At 43.3% G+C, this 13,934-nt stretch overlaps 1 protein-coding gene across 1 annotated transcript in view; it reads left to right on the forward strand.

Moving 5' to 3' along the window:
- The window catches only part of EMILIN2 (elastin microfibril interfacer 2), a 107,563-nt gene extending 94,894 nt beyond the window's left edge, over window positions 1-12,669 (forward strand). The window contains exons 7-10 of the mRNA XM_044683055.1: window positions 3,469-3,894; window positions 6,615-6,650; window positions 7,471-7,599; window positions 11,399-12,669. Coding sequence (XP_044538990.1) covers window positions 3,469-3,894; window positions 6,615-6,650; window positions 7,471-7,599; window positions 11,399-11,736 — 929 coding nt within the window. The 3' untranslated portion in view covers window positions 11,737-12,669. The remainder of the gene's footprint in view (window positions 1-3,468; window positions 3,895-6,614; window positions 6,651-7,470; window positions 7,600-11,398) is intronic.
- Window positions 12,670-13,934: the final 1,265 nt, after the last annotated feature.

Below are 13,934 nucleotides of genomic sequence, written 5' to 3' on the forward strand. Positions count from 1 at the left end.
TCTCTCTCTCTCTCTCTCTCTCTCTCTCTCTCTCTCTCTCTCTCTCTCTCTCTCTCTCTCCCCCTCTTCCTCCTCCTTCTCCTCCTCCTCCTCCACCCTCTCCTTTATCCCACTCTTCACGATCCCATTTGGAATTTTTCGTGGCAGCGATTCCTGCATGGTTTGCCATTTTCTTTTCTAGTTCATTTTATAGATGAGGAACTGAGGCAAACAGAGTTAAGTGACTTTCCCACAATCATACAGCTAAGAAGTGTCTGAGGCCAGATTTGAACCTAAGAAGAATCATCCTGATTTCATGTCCTGTACACTATCCACTAAGGTGTCCTTAGTTCATTATTATTGAAGTCTAATTAGAAATATGTGTTTGACTCCACAATAAACAAGGCTTACTGTCCTTTAAGTGTGTGTGTGAGGCAAATGGAGTCTTTGATTATGTGCTTCTCATATCTTTTAGAGACCCTAATGCTGATCCTGGTCTCTTCTCAATCTGATCCACATCCCTAGAGCTTTAGTAGTAGGACATCTAGAATGAAGGAAGCAATAGTATCATAGTACTCTAGCTTAAACAGTGTTCAGTATCAAGTCTAGTTCTGGATGCCACATTTTAGTAGAATAACAAGCCAGAGTTCCTTCTGAAAATGATGTCCCTGGATGTTGAGGGGTCTTCAAACTGAGCTCTATAGAAATTATGTAAAGACACTGGAAGATTTAGTCTGAAGAGAAAACTCAAGGGTGTGGCATGATAATTGCCCTTGACTATTTGAAGGTTGAAATGGGTTTAAACTTTTTTCCAAAGCATAACTGGAACCAATAAATTGAAGTTTTGGGGAGGCATATTTTAGCTTAACAAAAGGGAAAATGTTTTCATAATTTCATAATTAGGAATGCCCAAATAGGAAATGGAGGAATGGCAAGGATGCTTTTCATGGGGTTTCTACATGGCTGCCCTTTGAAAATAGCTTCCATCATTGGAAGATTTTTAGCAGAGTCTGACCAAGGTTTTCTAGAGGTGATTCATGATGTAGTTAGGGGTTGGGGTAGATAATCTCCCAAGATCCTGTCCAACTTGGGGAATCTGTGTTCCTTTGGCTCCAGCCATATAACAGGACTCTGACTCACTGTTAGTTTTCCAATACTCTTTTCCCATTTTAGGCTACCATCAATCTCTTTTCATTTAATGCTTCAAAGGTTATTGTAAACATCAAATGAGGCAATGCATACAAAAATCCTTTAAAAGCTAGAAAGCTGAATTTAAATATAAGATGCTTCTCTCTCCTCTCTTTCTCTCTCTCTCTCTCTCTCTCTCTCTCTCTCTCTCTCTCTCTCTCTCTCTCCTCCTTCTCCTCCTCTACCCTCTCCTTTATTTCTCTCTTTCTCTCCTTCCCTCCCTCCCTTCCTTCTTTTCTTCTTTCCATCCATCATTTGGCAAATCTCTCAGAGGAATTAAAAATCTGAATTTCATGGGAGAATACTGAAGTGGGTAAATAAACACACACAGGGGTTCTTTTGGGGGGAAAGGGATGAAGGAAGAAATGAAGGGCAAAGATGTATAACTATCTTAAACAAATACAAAATGGCCTGTGACAATGTGAGTGAGTGGCAGTTGGAATCCAACTGCCACTTAGACTAATTCATCCAGGGATATCTTACTTCTACAGGGAAAGACACAACAGGAATAAAAAAACACTTTTTAATAATGACTTCAAAGGGTGAGGGCAGTAGAGAGAGATCACACTAACCTAGTTATCTAGGGACAAATTCAGGAACTGGGAGTTGGGTCAGGATCTATACTATTTTAACCCAAATGACTTAACTAAACTAAGGTCTAAACTAAAATAAATCTCTAACTAGAATAAGAGAGGACTGGAGAGGTGGGATTCTCACTACACTTGACCACGGTGCTCCAAGATGCCACAGGAAACCAGGATCAAATTTTATCCACAGCCAGTTAATCCTCAAAAACTCTAGGGAGTAAGGTAGATAAATCTGCTGTCCACCAACAGATATCCAAGACCTTTCTCTTCCTAGGCCATGATAGTTGATTGAAGTATCTTCTTCTCAGTGATATCCCACTCTGTTAGCTCCTTGGATATTTGGCAAAGCTGGACCACATAGCCCAAACCTCCTTCCTTCAGCTTGGTCAAACCATACTCTCTTTTCAAACCCTGGCTTCATTCCATTATGGAATGTCCATGAAGTCCAAGATTTCTTCAAGCTGTCATCTATACTCTTCCTCATAACAATACTCAGTAGGAAAAATACCTCTGCTGCCAAAGATTTGATACATTTGTATTTATCCAAGCATTAAATAAAATGGAGACATATCTATATTATTCTAACTAGAAAATTTCTGACCGTAGGACTAACTTTAGTAGTAACACATGTGACCTCCTAATGAACTAGGTCTGAGTAGAGTCAACCCCATGAGCTTATCAGTTATCTACTGAAAATAATCTTGGGAAGTCAAAGCCTTAGTGGCGAGGCTGGGACTGAAACATCTAAGGAGCCACGCCACTCTCAAGGGAGAGTAGGGTCAATAATAGGACACCAATTTCTAAAACTGAGTAGATGACTAAGATAACATCATCACTTATATGACTGACGTGACCTTTTTGATCAAGATTTTCCCAATATTTTTGTCTTTCATTTGCCTTCCTGCATGTCCTTCTGACTTTGAATCTTTCTTTTTGCGTGTGAAAATTGGACCCATTGCCTATTCAGTACATTGCAATAATACTGTGATCTCTCATATGCCACAAGTAAGCTCTTCATACACATCATGTTTCCATTTCATGGAACTGGTAACAAAAAAGGCTTTGGGAATGCAATAACAAAAGATTATTGGAAAATTGAACACACTAGGACAGTGATGGTGAACCTTTTAGAGATTGAGTGCCCAAACTACAACACATACCCATGTGAGCCTCCCACCTTACCCCAGACAGGGGAGGGAGGAAGTGATCCCATTGGGTTGCAGTGGGGCAGGTCATGTGAGAAATGTCCTCAGGCACCATGGAGAGGGGGAGCTGAGCAGCTCTCTCTGGCGTGTGCAGGCATGTGTGCCATAGGTTTGCCAACATGGCACTAGGAAGCTACTAAGAACCCAGAGGGTATTCTGTTATCAGGTACACCATGGTATCAAGAGAAAGCAGTTACCCAATGACTTTTTCAAACCCATAGCCAGAAGTTGTTGACTAGACCTGGGGAGCAGAATTTCTTAATCAGAGGTGCCAATTTGTAAGCCTTATATTGAAAGGGATAACAAGCTCTCCTCATTTCTTATAGGGTATTCTTATAGTATTAGAAAGAGGCACTTTTCAAGGGTTTCAGTTTCTACATTTTAGAAACAAAATACAATCATTTGTTTAAAGGCTATAGTATTTCCATTGTTCAGTGTAAAGAGAAGTATGGTTAAACTATTGACTGATATTCCTAATCCTGCCTCTTTCTATCTCTCCCAATGCTTAGCGGAAGCCCCATCAGAAATACCCCAGCTCATACCACAATATCCAGGAAGCTCCCCTGACCCATCACAACCAGAAGTTCCTAGAGAATCATCACACCCAAAGACACCTCAGCAGCCTCCAGACTCAAAAGGCCCCCTGCCTCCCAAGACTCCTGGGAAACCCTTCCAGCCTGGAATACCTCAGCAGCCTTCACAACCAAAGACTCCTCTCCAGCCATCACCTCCAGAGCAGATGCCACCCCATTCAGAGTTACCTGGGTGGACAGGTTTGCCCTTCCTACCAGGATCTACAGGGGTCATCATGGAGACTGGGGAAGCTGGTCCTCCTGGGAAAATGGTAATGTCAGGAAGAGGTTTGCCCAATGGTGTAGATGGCCAGGACAGTCGGTGGCCCATCCCAAGCTCTGAAGGATATGCTGGAGCACCAGGTGAGTTATGAATTAGGTCTGGTTCTAAACTATTTAAAACAGCAGCTCCTAACCGTTTTTGTCTGTATTGGCAGTCTAGTAAAGCCTGGGGCCCCCTTTTTAGTCACATTTTAATTTTCAAAAATTTATTAAAACCCTTACCTTCTGTCTTAGAATTGATACTAAATATTGGTTCTCAGGCAGAAAAGCGGAAAGGAGTAGGTAATTGGGGTTAGAACCTCCCATCTTGAGTCTGGATCTCTTTCTATTGAGCCATCTAGCTGTCCTAGCATCCATGTTTTCAAATGTATAAATTACATTGGATTACAAAGGAAATCAATGCAAGTTAAGAACCTCTCATTTAGAATTTTTGGTCCATAGAATGTCAACAGAAAGGATGCTGAGATTACCTGGTCCAATTCTCTCATTTGATAAACCAGGAAAATGCGCAAGGTCTTATGTTACAGAATGGCTAAGTAGTAGAAGTGGGATGGGAATCTCAGTTTCCTGACTTGCTCCCTTATGGCATCCTACTGCTCTTCAGGGAGAGCAGTTGTCTTTGTCCCAGGGATTTGTGATGTCCTCAGTCAGAGGAAGCCACCAGTGCTGCCATTGTTGTGTTTCTGATCTGCCAAAGGACCAGATAGCGGGTCTATGGCCTCATCCTCTTAACACAAATGGGAAATTCCTGTTGTTGTTTCCAGAAGGGACTGGTGAAAAAATAGTGCTGGAATACTACTGGGGGAGCAGTTCTAAGGACACACTTTCCCATGGTGTGTCAATAGCATCAGGTTCCTAGGGAAAAGGAAACACATTATCATTGTCTACACAAGGGTGATGGAACACTAATCAGGTCAGGAACCTTCAGAATGAAGAACCATATTTCATAAAGATAGATTTTTATTAATATAACAAAAACATCACCAACATTCCCCTCTGTCCCTCTGGAGAACAATCTCTTCTAACAGAGACACTTTAAAAAAACAGAGAGAAATAAAAGCAAAACCCACCAATCCATTGGAAAAAAAAATTTGGATTTATATGTCACATTCCATACCTGGAGATGTTGCCTTCTACAAAGGAGTTGGGAGAGATGTCTGTTCATATTTCTACTGAAGGGCTAAAGTTGGTCTTTATATAATCTTATGACATTCGGGTTCTATTATTTTGTGGTACAGTGGATAAAGCACTGGGCTTTGAGTCAGGAAGACCTGAGTTCACATCTGACCTCAGATACTCACTAGGTATATGAGCCTTGGGCTAGTCACTTAACCTCTGGCTCAGTTTTCTCAACCGTAAAATGGGAATAATAATAGGTTCTGTGGACCTTATTATTCTGGTTTTGCCCACTTATCTTCGCATCAGTTCATGTAGATTTTCCCACATATTTCTTTATATTAATCGTTTTTATCAATTCTTATAGCATAATAATATTTCATACCACTAATATGTTTATACATTCCAAATTGCTGGGTCCCTACGTGGTATCCATTTCTTTGCTATGATAAAAAGTGGTGCTGTAAATATTTGTGTATATGGAGCCTTTCTTTTAAGTAGTGCTCTCCTTGGGGTGCGAGCCCAGTAATGGAGTCTCTGGCCTCAGGAGTTGTGGGTTTCCCCTCTTTATAGGTCTTCAAGCTGCCCATATTTCTTGTCAAATGCTATTGTGGGGATTCCTTTTACCAATATGGGATGAATTCAGTGGCCACTGAAATCCTTTCCTACTTTGATTCAGTGATTGTTATTTTTTTAATAACCCTGACCTTCCATTTTAGAATCAACATTGATTCTAAGACAGAAGAATGGTAATGTCTAAGCAATGAGGGTTAAGTGCCTTACCCAGCATCACACAGCTAGGAAGTATTTGAGACCAATTTGAACTCAGGACTTCCTGTCTCTGGGCCTGGCTCTCAATCCACTGAGCCAACTAACTGCCCCTCCTTTTATAATTATTCTTGCACCAAAATCTTACTATGGTGCCTCATTGGGACATGGAGGTGACCCCATTTTTTTCTAGCCCAGTTGAAGCTTCATAGGCTCCTACCAAACTGGCAAACCTTTGAGGATAGTTCTGTTAAAGGGTATGCATCTATTACTGGAGGGCTAGCCTAAGGAGGTCACAGAGGATCATTGGCAATGATTTTTTTGGGGGGGAAGGGCCATAGAAGCTCCTGAAGATATTCCACTAAAGTGTGTGTTTTATGCCAGTCTAAGGAACTCACGCAGGTGATACCACAGGCCTTTTAAAGTATTGCTCTAGTTATCATTTTTGCCAGCTTAGAGTCTCCCCTGGATAACTTCCCCATTCTCAGGAGAATCCTGGAATCTAACTGAAAGCCCAAGGAAGTTGTTGGGAATGCTGGGGTAGCCAGAAAGTCATTACCCTGGGCCTGAGATAAGCTGTTTTATTATTATTTTGCATGTTTATTTAATCATAAAGGTAAAAAACCATTGTTTCTACCAATGACAGAGGAGTCCAGTATTATTAGCTAGTTGTATGTTAAGATTTTTTTGCCTTTTTTAAACCACTCTGTCTTAGTATCAATTCTAAGACACAAGAGTGGCAGGCACTAGGCAATTGGGGTCAAGTGACTTGCCCAGGATCACACAGCTAGGAAGTGTCAGAGGCCAGATTTGAACCCAGGACCTCCCATCTCCAGGCCTGGGGCTCTATCTACTGTACTACCTAGCTGCCCCTACAATAGGATTTTGTGTAACATTTGATAATTTTTATTTTGCAGGATACCCTAAACCACCGTCTCCTGTGGAATCACAAGGTAATAGTGGTGTCAGAGAGACTCTCTATGTTATCACATTGGGTCCTCAACAGCAATCCTGTGCCTAGACCACGGTCCTCTTCTCTTCAGCCTAAGTAGATAAAAGGAATCTCTTGCAGGTGGTGGTCAGACTTTCCTTCCCCAAAAGCTGGAATTAATTCCTGAGACCAAGAACTTTGCTTCATAAATCTTTCTAGCTTGTTTACATCCCAGAGCCCACGTGTACACGGGTCTGCTACAAACCTGTCAAGTTAAAACTTTATGGGTCCCAGACCGAGTCATCACTTTCTCAACTGGGTCTGTGTAGAATTGAAGGTCCAGAATCTGTCTATCCAGATTCTTCAGCTCCCAAATTCTTGCCTTCCAAGGCATTCTGCAACATGTAAAACCAATTTGATAAACTTATGAGATGTTAGTAGTGGTTGCTGTTTCAAGGTAGAAGAAAAATGGTGTTGAACCCAAGAAACTCATATAATGACCCTGCAAGAAAGACAGATTTAGGGCTGAAATAGGTTTTCTGGATCTAGTTCAGCCTTCCCACTTTATAGCTGAAGAAACTAATGGATCAGAATGGGGGAAATGACTTACCTAGGGTCACAGATGATGAGTGACCAAGGGAAGATCTGAACCAGGCCACCAATTTCCAAACTAGGGCTCTTTCCATTTTATCACCCTGTTCTCAGCCCTGACCCTTACTCTCCCCATTCTGTTGCCCCACCCTCTAGCCACCTCAAAGCATACAATGCGACAGCCTGGGAATGGGAAGGAACACCCTAGCCCAAAGAACTCTGACAAATTGGTTTCATTTCCTCTGTTTTAGGAATTCCTACTGCTTCTCTGGTGTCTTTCTCTGCTGGTCTGACTCAGAAACCTTTCCCGAGTGAGGCGGGTGTGGTCCTCTTCAACAAAGTCCTCGTGAATGATGGGGACTTTTACAACCCCAACACTGGTAAGCTTTGGAGGCAAATGGAGTTAGGGTAACGAGGCAGCATGAACTCCTTTTGATTTGAGCCTCCCCTCAGCTCATAAGTTCTGTTTTATAACCCTCTTGGCCCGAGAGTGTTGAGAAAGCCTCCGAAACCCAATAATCTATTTGGGATCATTAGTCCCCCAATAGGATCCTGTCTGGGAGAGACTGGCAGCTCCATCAGATATGGATGCCAAGAGCCCAAGAGGATCAGGATTGCATAATTCGTAGTCTTCCCAATGTTGCTGTTTTGACAAAAGAAATTTTGCCCCAGCTCACATGCAGCAAAACAGTGATGTACTTTAGGGGTCTGGAGACCAAGATGCAATAACATTTTCTCATTATGAGATCAACATGCTTGTCCTCAGCACTCACGATTCAACAGAACTCCTCTTGGCCCTGCTCTCTCTATGCTTCTCCCAGAGGCCCTTCATCCACAGTAATTGCCAGAGGGTTCCTTGTTTATCTTCATTTGACACTCCGTAAGCGTGCACCATGTGCTCTGCAGTGTACCGGACATAGAGAGACACTCTGCTCAGTTTCCCTTCTGATTCTGTGTGTTATTCAAAGAAAAGGGAAGAAGGGTGGCAGGGAACCAAATTCTCTTCTTACTGGGGATGAAAACTCTGCATGACATGTGCTGTCAACTTGTTTGGACATGAATCACTTGGGACAAACGAGCCCAGTCCTCATCCTCCTGGATGTGCAGAGCAACAGGAGATTTGTTTTGGCCTCCTTTAGGTGGGAACAGGCTGCCGGCTGACTTTCTGGCCCTGTGTGCTTAGGCTCTCAGCCTTGTCTGGGAACTTGGGACTTTTTCTGAACTCCTAGGCTTCCCTACCATAGTGTAAAGAAGCCCTCTGAGCTCAAAGGAATTCACTCTTCAAGTCCAGCTGATCACTGAGGCTTTCGCCTTGGGAGGCTGGGCACAAGAGAGGGATGGAAGAATGAATGGAAAATGTTAGGGAGCAATTTTTAAAATACGAGGAGTTATTGGCAGCATTCATAGGGGAGAGTGACTTAAAAAAAGTCAGAAACAGCCATTTTCTGAAAGAGATACTTAGGGAGCAGAAGGTCTTCTATTATAAGGTTCAGGGAGGGGCAGATGGTATAATCTAACAAACATTTATTAAGTGTCTACTATGTGGAAAATCCCCCACCAAAAAAATGTGTTAGGTGCTGGAAGAGCTAAGTTCCTAGTCATCACTGTTGGTTTTTAGGTAAGATTGCTGGTTAGTCATTCAGTCTGATCTGACAGCTTCATGATCTTGTGGGCCACATTGTCCATGGGGTTTTCTTGGCAAAGATATTGGAGTGGTCTGGCATTTTCTTCTCCAGTGGATTAAAGCAACCTGAGGTTAAGTGACTTGCCCAGGGTCACATAGCTGAGGACAGATTTGAATTTGGATCTTCCTGACCCCAAGCGCAATGATCTACCTACTGAGCCACCTAGCTGCCATTTATGAACAGACAACTTTTCTAATTTCTTTATCAAGGCTTAGCTATTTAGCTGGGACAGTATAGATGTTAAGATTTTGCACCAACCCTCTCCAGTGTTAAATTCGAGTGAGAGTAATTTGCACACTGAGCATGTTAAGGTTTATAAAATGCTTCCCTTTCAATCAACCAATCAGCTGCCAGATAGTAATTATAAAATGCTTTCCTTTCAATCAACCAATAGCCGCCAAAAGTAAAGTAGTAAAAAAGCCACCATATGTTGAGGACACAAAAAAAGAAAAAAGGAAAAAGACCCCACTTTCAAGGAGCTTTCATTCTAATGGGAGAACTAAAATGGATATAAATATAATAATGGCCAACATTTCTGTAGCCGTTACTCTGTGCCAGGCCCTGTGCTAAGTGCTTTACACTTACTTCATTTGATCCTCACAACCCTAGGGGTACGTGTGATTATTATCTCCATTTTACAGTGGAGGAGACTGAGGCAGACAGAGGGTAAATGACTTGCCCAGTGTTACACAGCTAACATCCTCAGCCATTATCAACCATTTGGCTTTAAGCCATGTGCAGTCTAGCATTGAACTGTCATGGTTTCACCCATCTGCTTTGTCCCCCCAAGGCAGACTTTTTCTGTTCCCTTGAGAGGGCCCTCTGTGTTTCCCCCCTCAGCTACATACAGAGTGGGTGATCCATAACTGTTCATTGAGTGAATATTAGGGCTATAACCTGGTGATGGAGAAGTTTCTTGTAGGCAGATGATTCAAAGGGGGAAAACCAAATGAAGCCCCTGCTCTAAGCAGCTTTCATCCTCATCATGGATGTGCTCCAGGGGTGCACTGCTTGGCATGGTGTTGGTGAGTGAACTGGTCTTGATGTGTCCCAGGAATGAGACCAGAAGGGTTCTTAATGACTTTTTTTCTTAGGACTCCCAAAACAGGGCTGAGTTAGTCACCCTTTTGCTGAGCACCCCACCCTGAATCTGAGATCCTACCAGATGGGGAGGCTAAAGCATAATCTTTCAGCTCACCCTGCTCCCTGTAGGTCTCCTTCCTCTTGGCTGAGACCGACGACCACCACTGAGGCAGCTGGACTTCCCTGGCCCCTGGTAAATAGTGGAAGTCTGGCCCTAAAATTTCCAGCTGTAGGGAATGGGATGCATGCTTGCCTTACAATAAAGAGCTTGAGGAAGAAATGCTCTTGGGGTTCACAAAATTTGCATGGTTTTCTATCATCCAAACTTTCCTTTTGCTCAGTCACTTCTTTTCCACACCCTTTTTTATATTTTGGATGTATGGGCTACTGGTCAGCACTCTGTATAGGTCAGCAACTTACCTGAACAATGGGGTGCACAACTGGACTATGATCCTATAGCGTGCCTTCTGACCAGCCCCTCGGGAGTCCAATATTTTTCAGGAAGAAAGCCAGATGGGTGATCTCACAGGGTTTCTTGTTCAGCACTTTTTCCCCTGGTGCTCTGGGGAACAGATCATGCCTTCTCCAGATTCCCCTTTCTAAGGAAGTTCTGTCTTGCTCATTTCTTATTTTGCATGGCAACCTAGGAAACAACAGTGGTGGCCTCTCTTAGAGATGCAGATGATACATGTGGCTCCTTAGGTGTTGCCGGCTTGAGCGAGTCTAACTGATCGCAAAGAAATCTTGAAGCAATCTAAAAGGAAACGATTATTTTCTATGACACAGAGGGGAAAGCAGTCATGATAGCTTCAGTGTCTGAAATGGGCTTGGTACAGAGGTAGGGCAGGGGAGACTGAGGCCATGGAACTAATCTCTTCGGGAGCCACAGGAGCAGTGTTTAAGGGGAAAGTTTATCATAGTGATTTGATGCTGCTATATTGGCATTCATGTTTATATTGGAATTTACACTCCCTTCCTGGTGGGCCCCAGCAGCTTGAAATCCTTTTGTGGGGATTGGGCTTGTTTCTTCTTCTTGGGTTTCAAAGACAAAGATCCAAATGAGGATGAAGAAGAATGACTTAATTCTTAGTTTTGTTAACCCTTATTTTCTGTCTTTGGACCAACTCTAATGCAAAAGGGCAAGAGGTAGGCAAATGGGGCTAAATGACTTGCCCAGGGTCGCACAGCTAGAAGTGTCTGAGGTCAGATTTGAACTCAGGACTTCCCAACTCTGGGTCTGGTGCTCTATCTACTGAGCCACCTCATGGCCTGATGGCTCCATCTTGTAAGGAGATGCACACCATGATTGGGACTTGGTGCTGCCCCAACTTTTGCTTTTGCTAGCTCCTCATCCCTTGTAAATAAAAATGGTTTTGTTTGTTGACACTGAATGCCTGTCCCTTTCTCATAGGGATCTTTACCGCCCCTTATGACGGTCGCTACCTGATCACTGCCATCCTGACTCCCGAGAGAGATGAATACGTGGAAGCCGTCCTGTCCGTCTCCAACGCCAGCGTGGCCCAGCTGCACACAGCCGGCTACAGGAGAGAGCTCTTGGAGTACCACAGACCCCGAGGGGGGTTACATACCTGCGGGGGAACAGGGACTTTCCACCTCATCGTCCACTTGAAAGCAGGAGATGAGGTGAACATCGTGGTGACTGGGGGCAGGCTGGCCCACACAGACTTTGATGAAATGTACTCCACATTCAGTGGGGTTTTCCTCTATCCTTTCCTTTCCCACATCTAGACTGGCTTAGATCAGCAAGGAAAGGGGGAAGGAAGCTGTAATAAACTCTGAAGCTTTAATATATTCAGTCGATGTATGTAATTGTAATGTGTCTTTCATGACCCCATGCTGCATCTCCCCGCTGCTTTCACCAGAGGGATATGGAGCTTTTTAAGACCAGCATCTCTGGTTTCAAAGCCAGGCAACACAACAGGTCTCCTGTGCGCACACACACACAGTCACTAACTCATGCTGATTTTTGTTCTATTCCTCCAAACAAGCACCTCAAAAATCTACCATATTCCTCATCTTGTGACTTGGAATCTCATCTTCCCCGATACCAAAGCATCTGCCCTCAGTTGCTATATTTATCAGACCTTCTTGCATCTCTCTAGCCAAGACCCCTGATCACTTGAGTCATTCCATACTCAACGCTGCTGGAGACAGGAATTGACTGACCCCGAGGAGGTAGATGGGATGCTCCCTCCTAAGAGAAGGAACAGCTGCTGTTGGCTTCCAAGGCGCTCCTTGTCTGAAGCTGGTTTTAGAGCACAGGCTTTAAGATTATGGTAGTCTCTTCCAAAGAGCAGAAGCAGATGGAATTGTCCTCTGTTAGCAGAGGGGAGGATCGACCCCTCTGGTAGTGTCACAGCACTGATGCCTTTAATCTCTATCACAAATGGGGAAAGTTTAAACACTGAAGTGTCTGTCTGACACAATCAGAGGAACAGGATCCCTGGGGTTTCGAAAATATTCTTTTTTTACGACTTCCACCTGAAACTATGAGATTTTGGACAAGTCACCATGGCCCTCTCTTCTGGGCTTGTTCCCCTAGCTGAGTGTGGGGAATACTAAAGACTAAAATGTGTTTGTGAAACTAGCTGGGCTCCTCAGATGACGTGTACATTGTGAGTGCAAAGACAAGGAGTACCGATAATAAAAAAAGGTCAAAATCATGTGATGGTAACTTCCTCAAGTTTGATGTGTCCTTTTTGGAGAGTGAGGGGGAAGTTTCAGGGGAGGGGGAAAAGCTGAGGAGGCGGGGAGGATGGGATGGAAGATGAGATACATATATGTTTGATTCTTCATGGCTATTGGAGCTAAAAAGGGGATCATTTTAAATATCTGAACTGTAAACTTGAAAAGAAAATAGCCAAGCTGTGTTCTTGCCTTTTTTGGGTGCGTAAATGCAGACCAGATGTGAATGGATGGAAATATCCCCACATGATTCTTGCAGCTGAAGGGAAGACCGCCTCTGAGGGGACATTTTACATTTCTGTTTAATCAACAGCCTGCCCAAGCTGATGAAATCAAATGCTCATTACTTCATTGCATAGTTCAGTAATAGGCACTGGTTGAAAAGTCCTCTGGTTCCTAAGCAACAGAAGGCTGAACAGAAAACTTGTCATAGCTTTTTTGAAAGCTGAGGTCATCCTGGGAAATACAGTGTACTCCTATATTTTAGTTATTAACTCAAATAACAAACAGCTCACATTGATCTAGCACTGATTATTTGCCAGGCACACTGCTCAGCACTTTAGACATATTCACTTGATCCTCACAATGACCCTTAGAGGCAGGTGCTGATTTATTATTCCTATTTTACAGCTGTGGAAACTGAGGCAAAGGTCAAGTGACTTGCCCAGGGTCACACTAACCAGGGCAGAGGGGCAGGTGATGGGAAAATGTCTTCAGGCATGGTAGAGAGGGCAAGGAGAGCAGCCCCATTCTGGCATGTGTGCCATAGGTTCACCAACACGGATCTAGACTTTAGATAGTCTCATTTAATCCTCAAGTATTGTCATTTTATTTTATGGTCAAGGTAACACAGAATTCTAGATTTAGGAAGGAAGAGACCTCAAAGGCCATCTGCTACAATACGCTCATTGGACAGAGTTGAGGCAGTTGGTGTTGCAATGGTTAGAGTGATAGTGGACCCGAGTTCAAATCCATCCTCTGATACTATGTGATTCTATTCTAGTCAAGCTCTCTGCCTCAGTTTCCTCATCTGTAAAATGGGGATAATAATAGCTCCTATCTATCAAGGTTGTTGTGTAAATCAAACAAGATTTTTGTAAAGCATTTGGCAAACTATTTAAATATTACAATGCCTCACATGAGCTACTCCACAGAGTAATTCTACCATATAATCTTTTTAAGGGCTCTGGATTAGGGAGACACAGGACATTGGTTGGTGTAAGGCCTCCCTTTGTTACTTC

The sequence above is a fragment of the Gracilinanus agilis genome, chromosome 1, assembly GCF_016433145.1.
Source record: "Gracilinanus agilis isolate LMUSP501 chromosome 1, AgileGrace, whole genome shotgun sequence".
Taxonomy (NCBI): Eukaryota; Metazoa; Chordata; class Mammalia; order Didelphimorphia; family Didelphidae; genus Gracilinanus; species Gracilinanus agilis.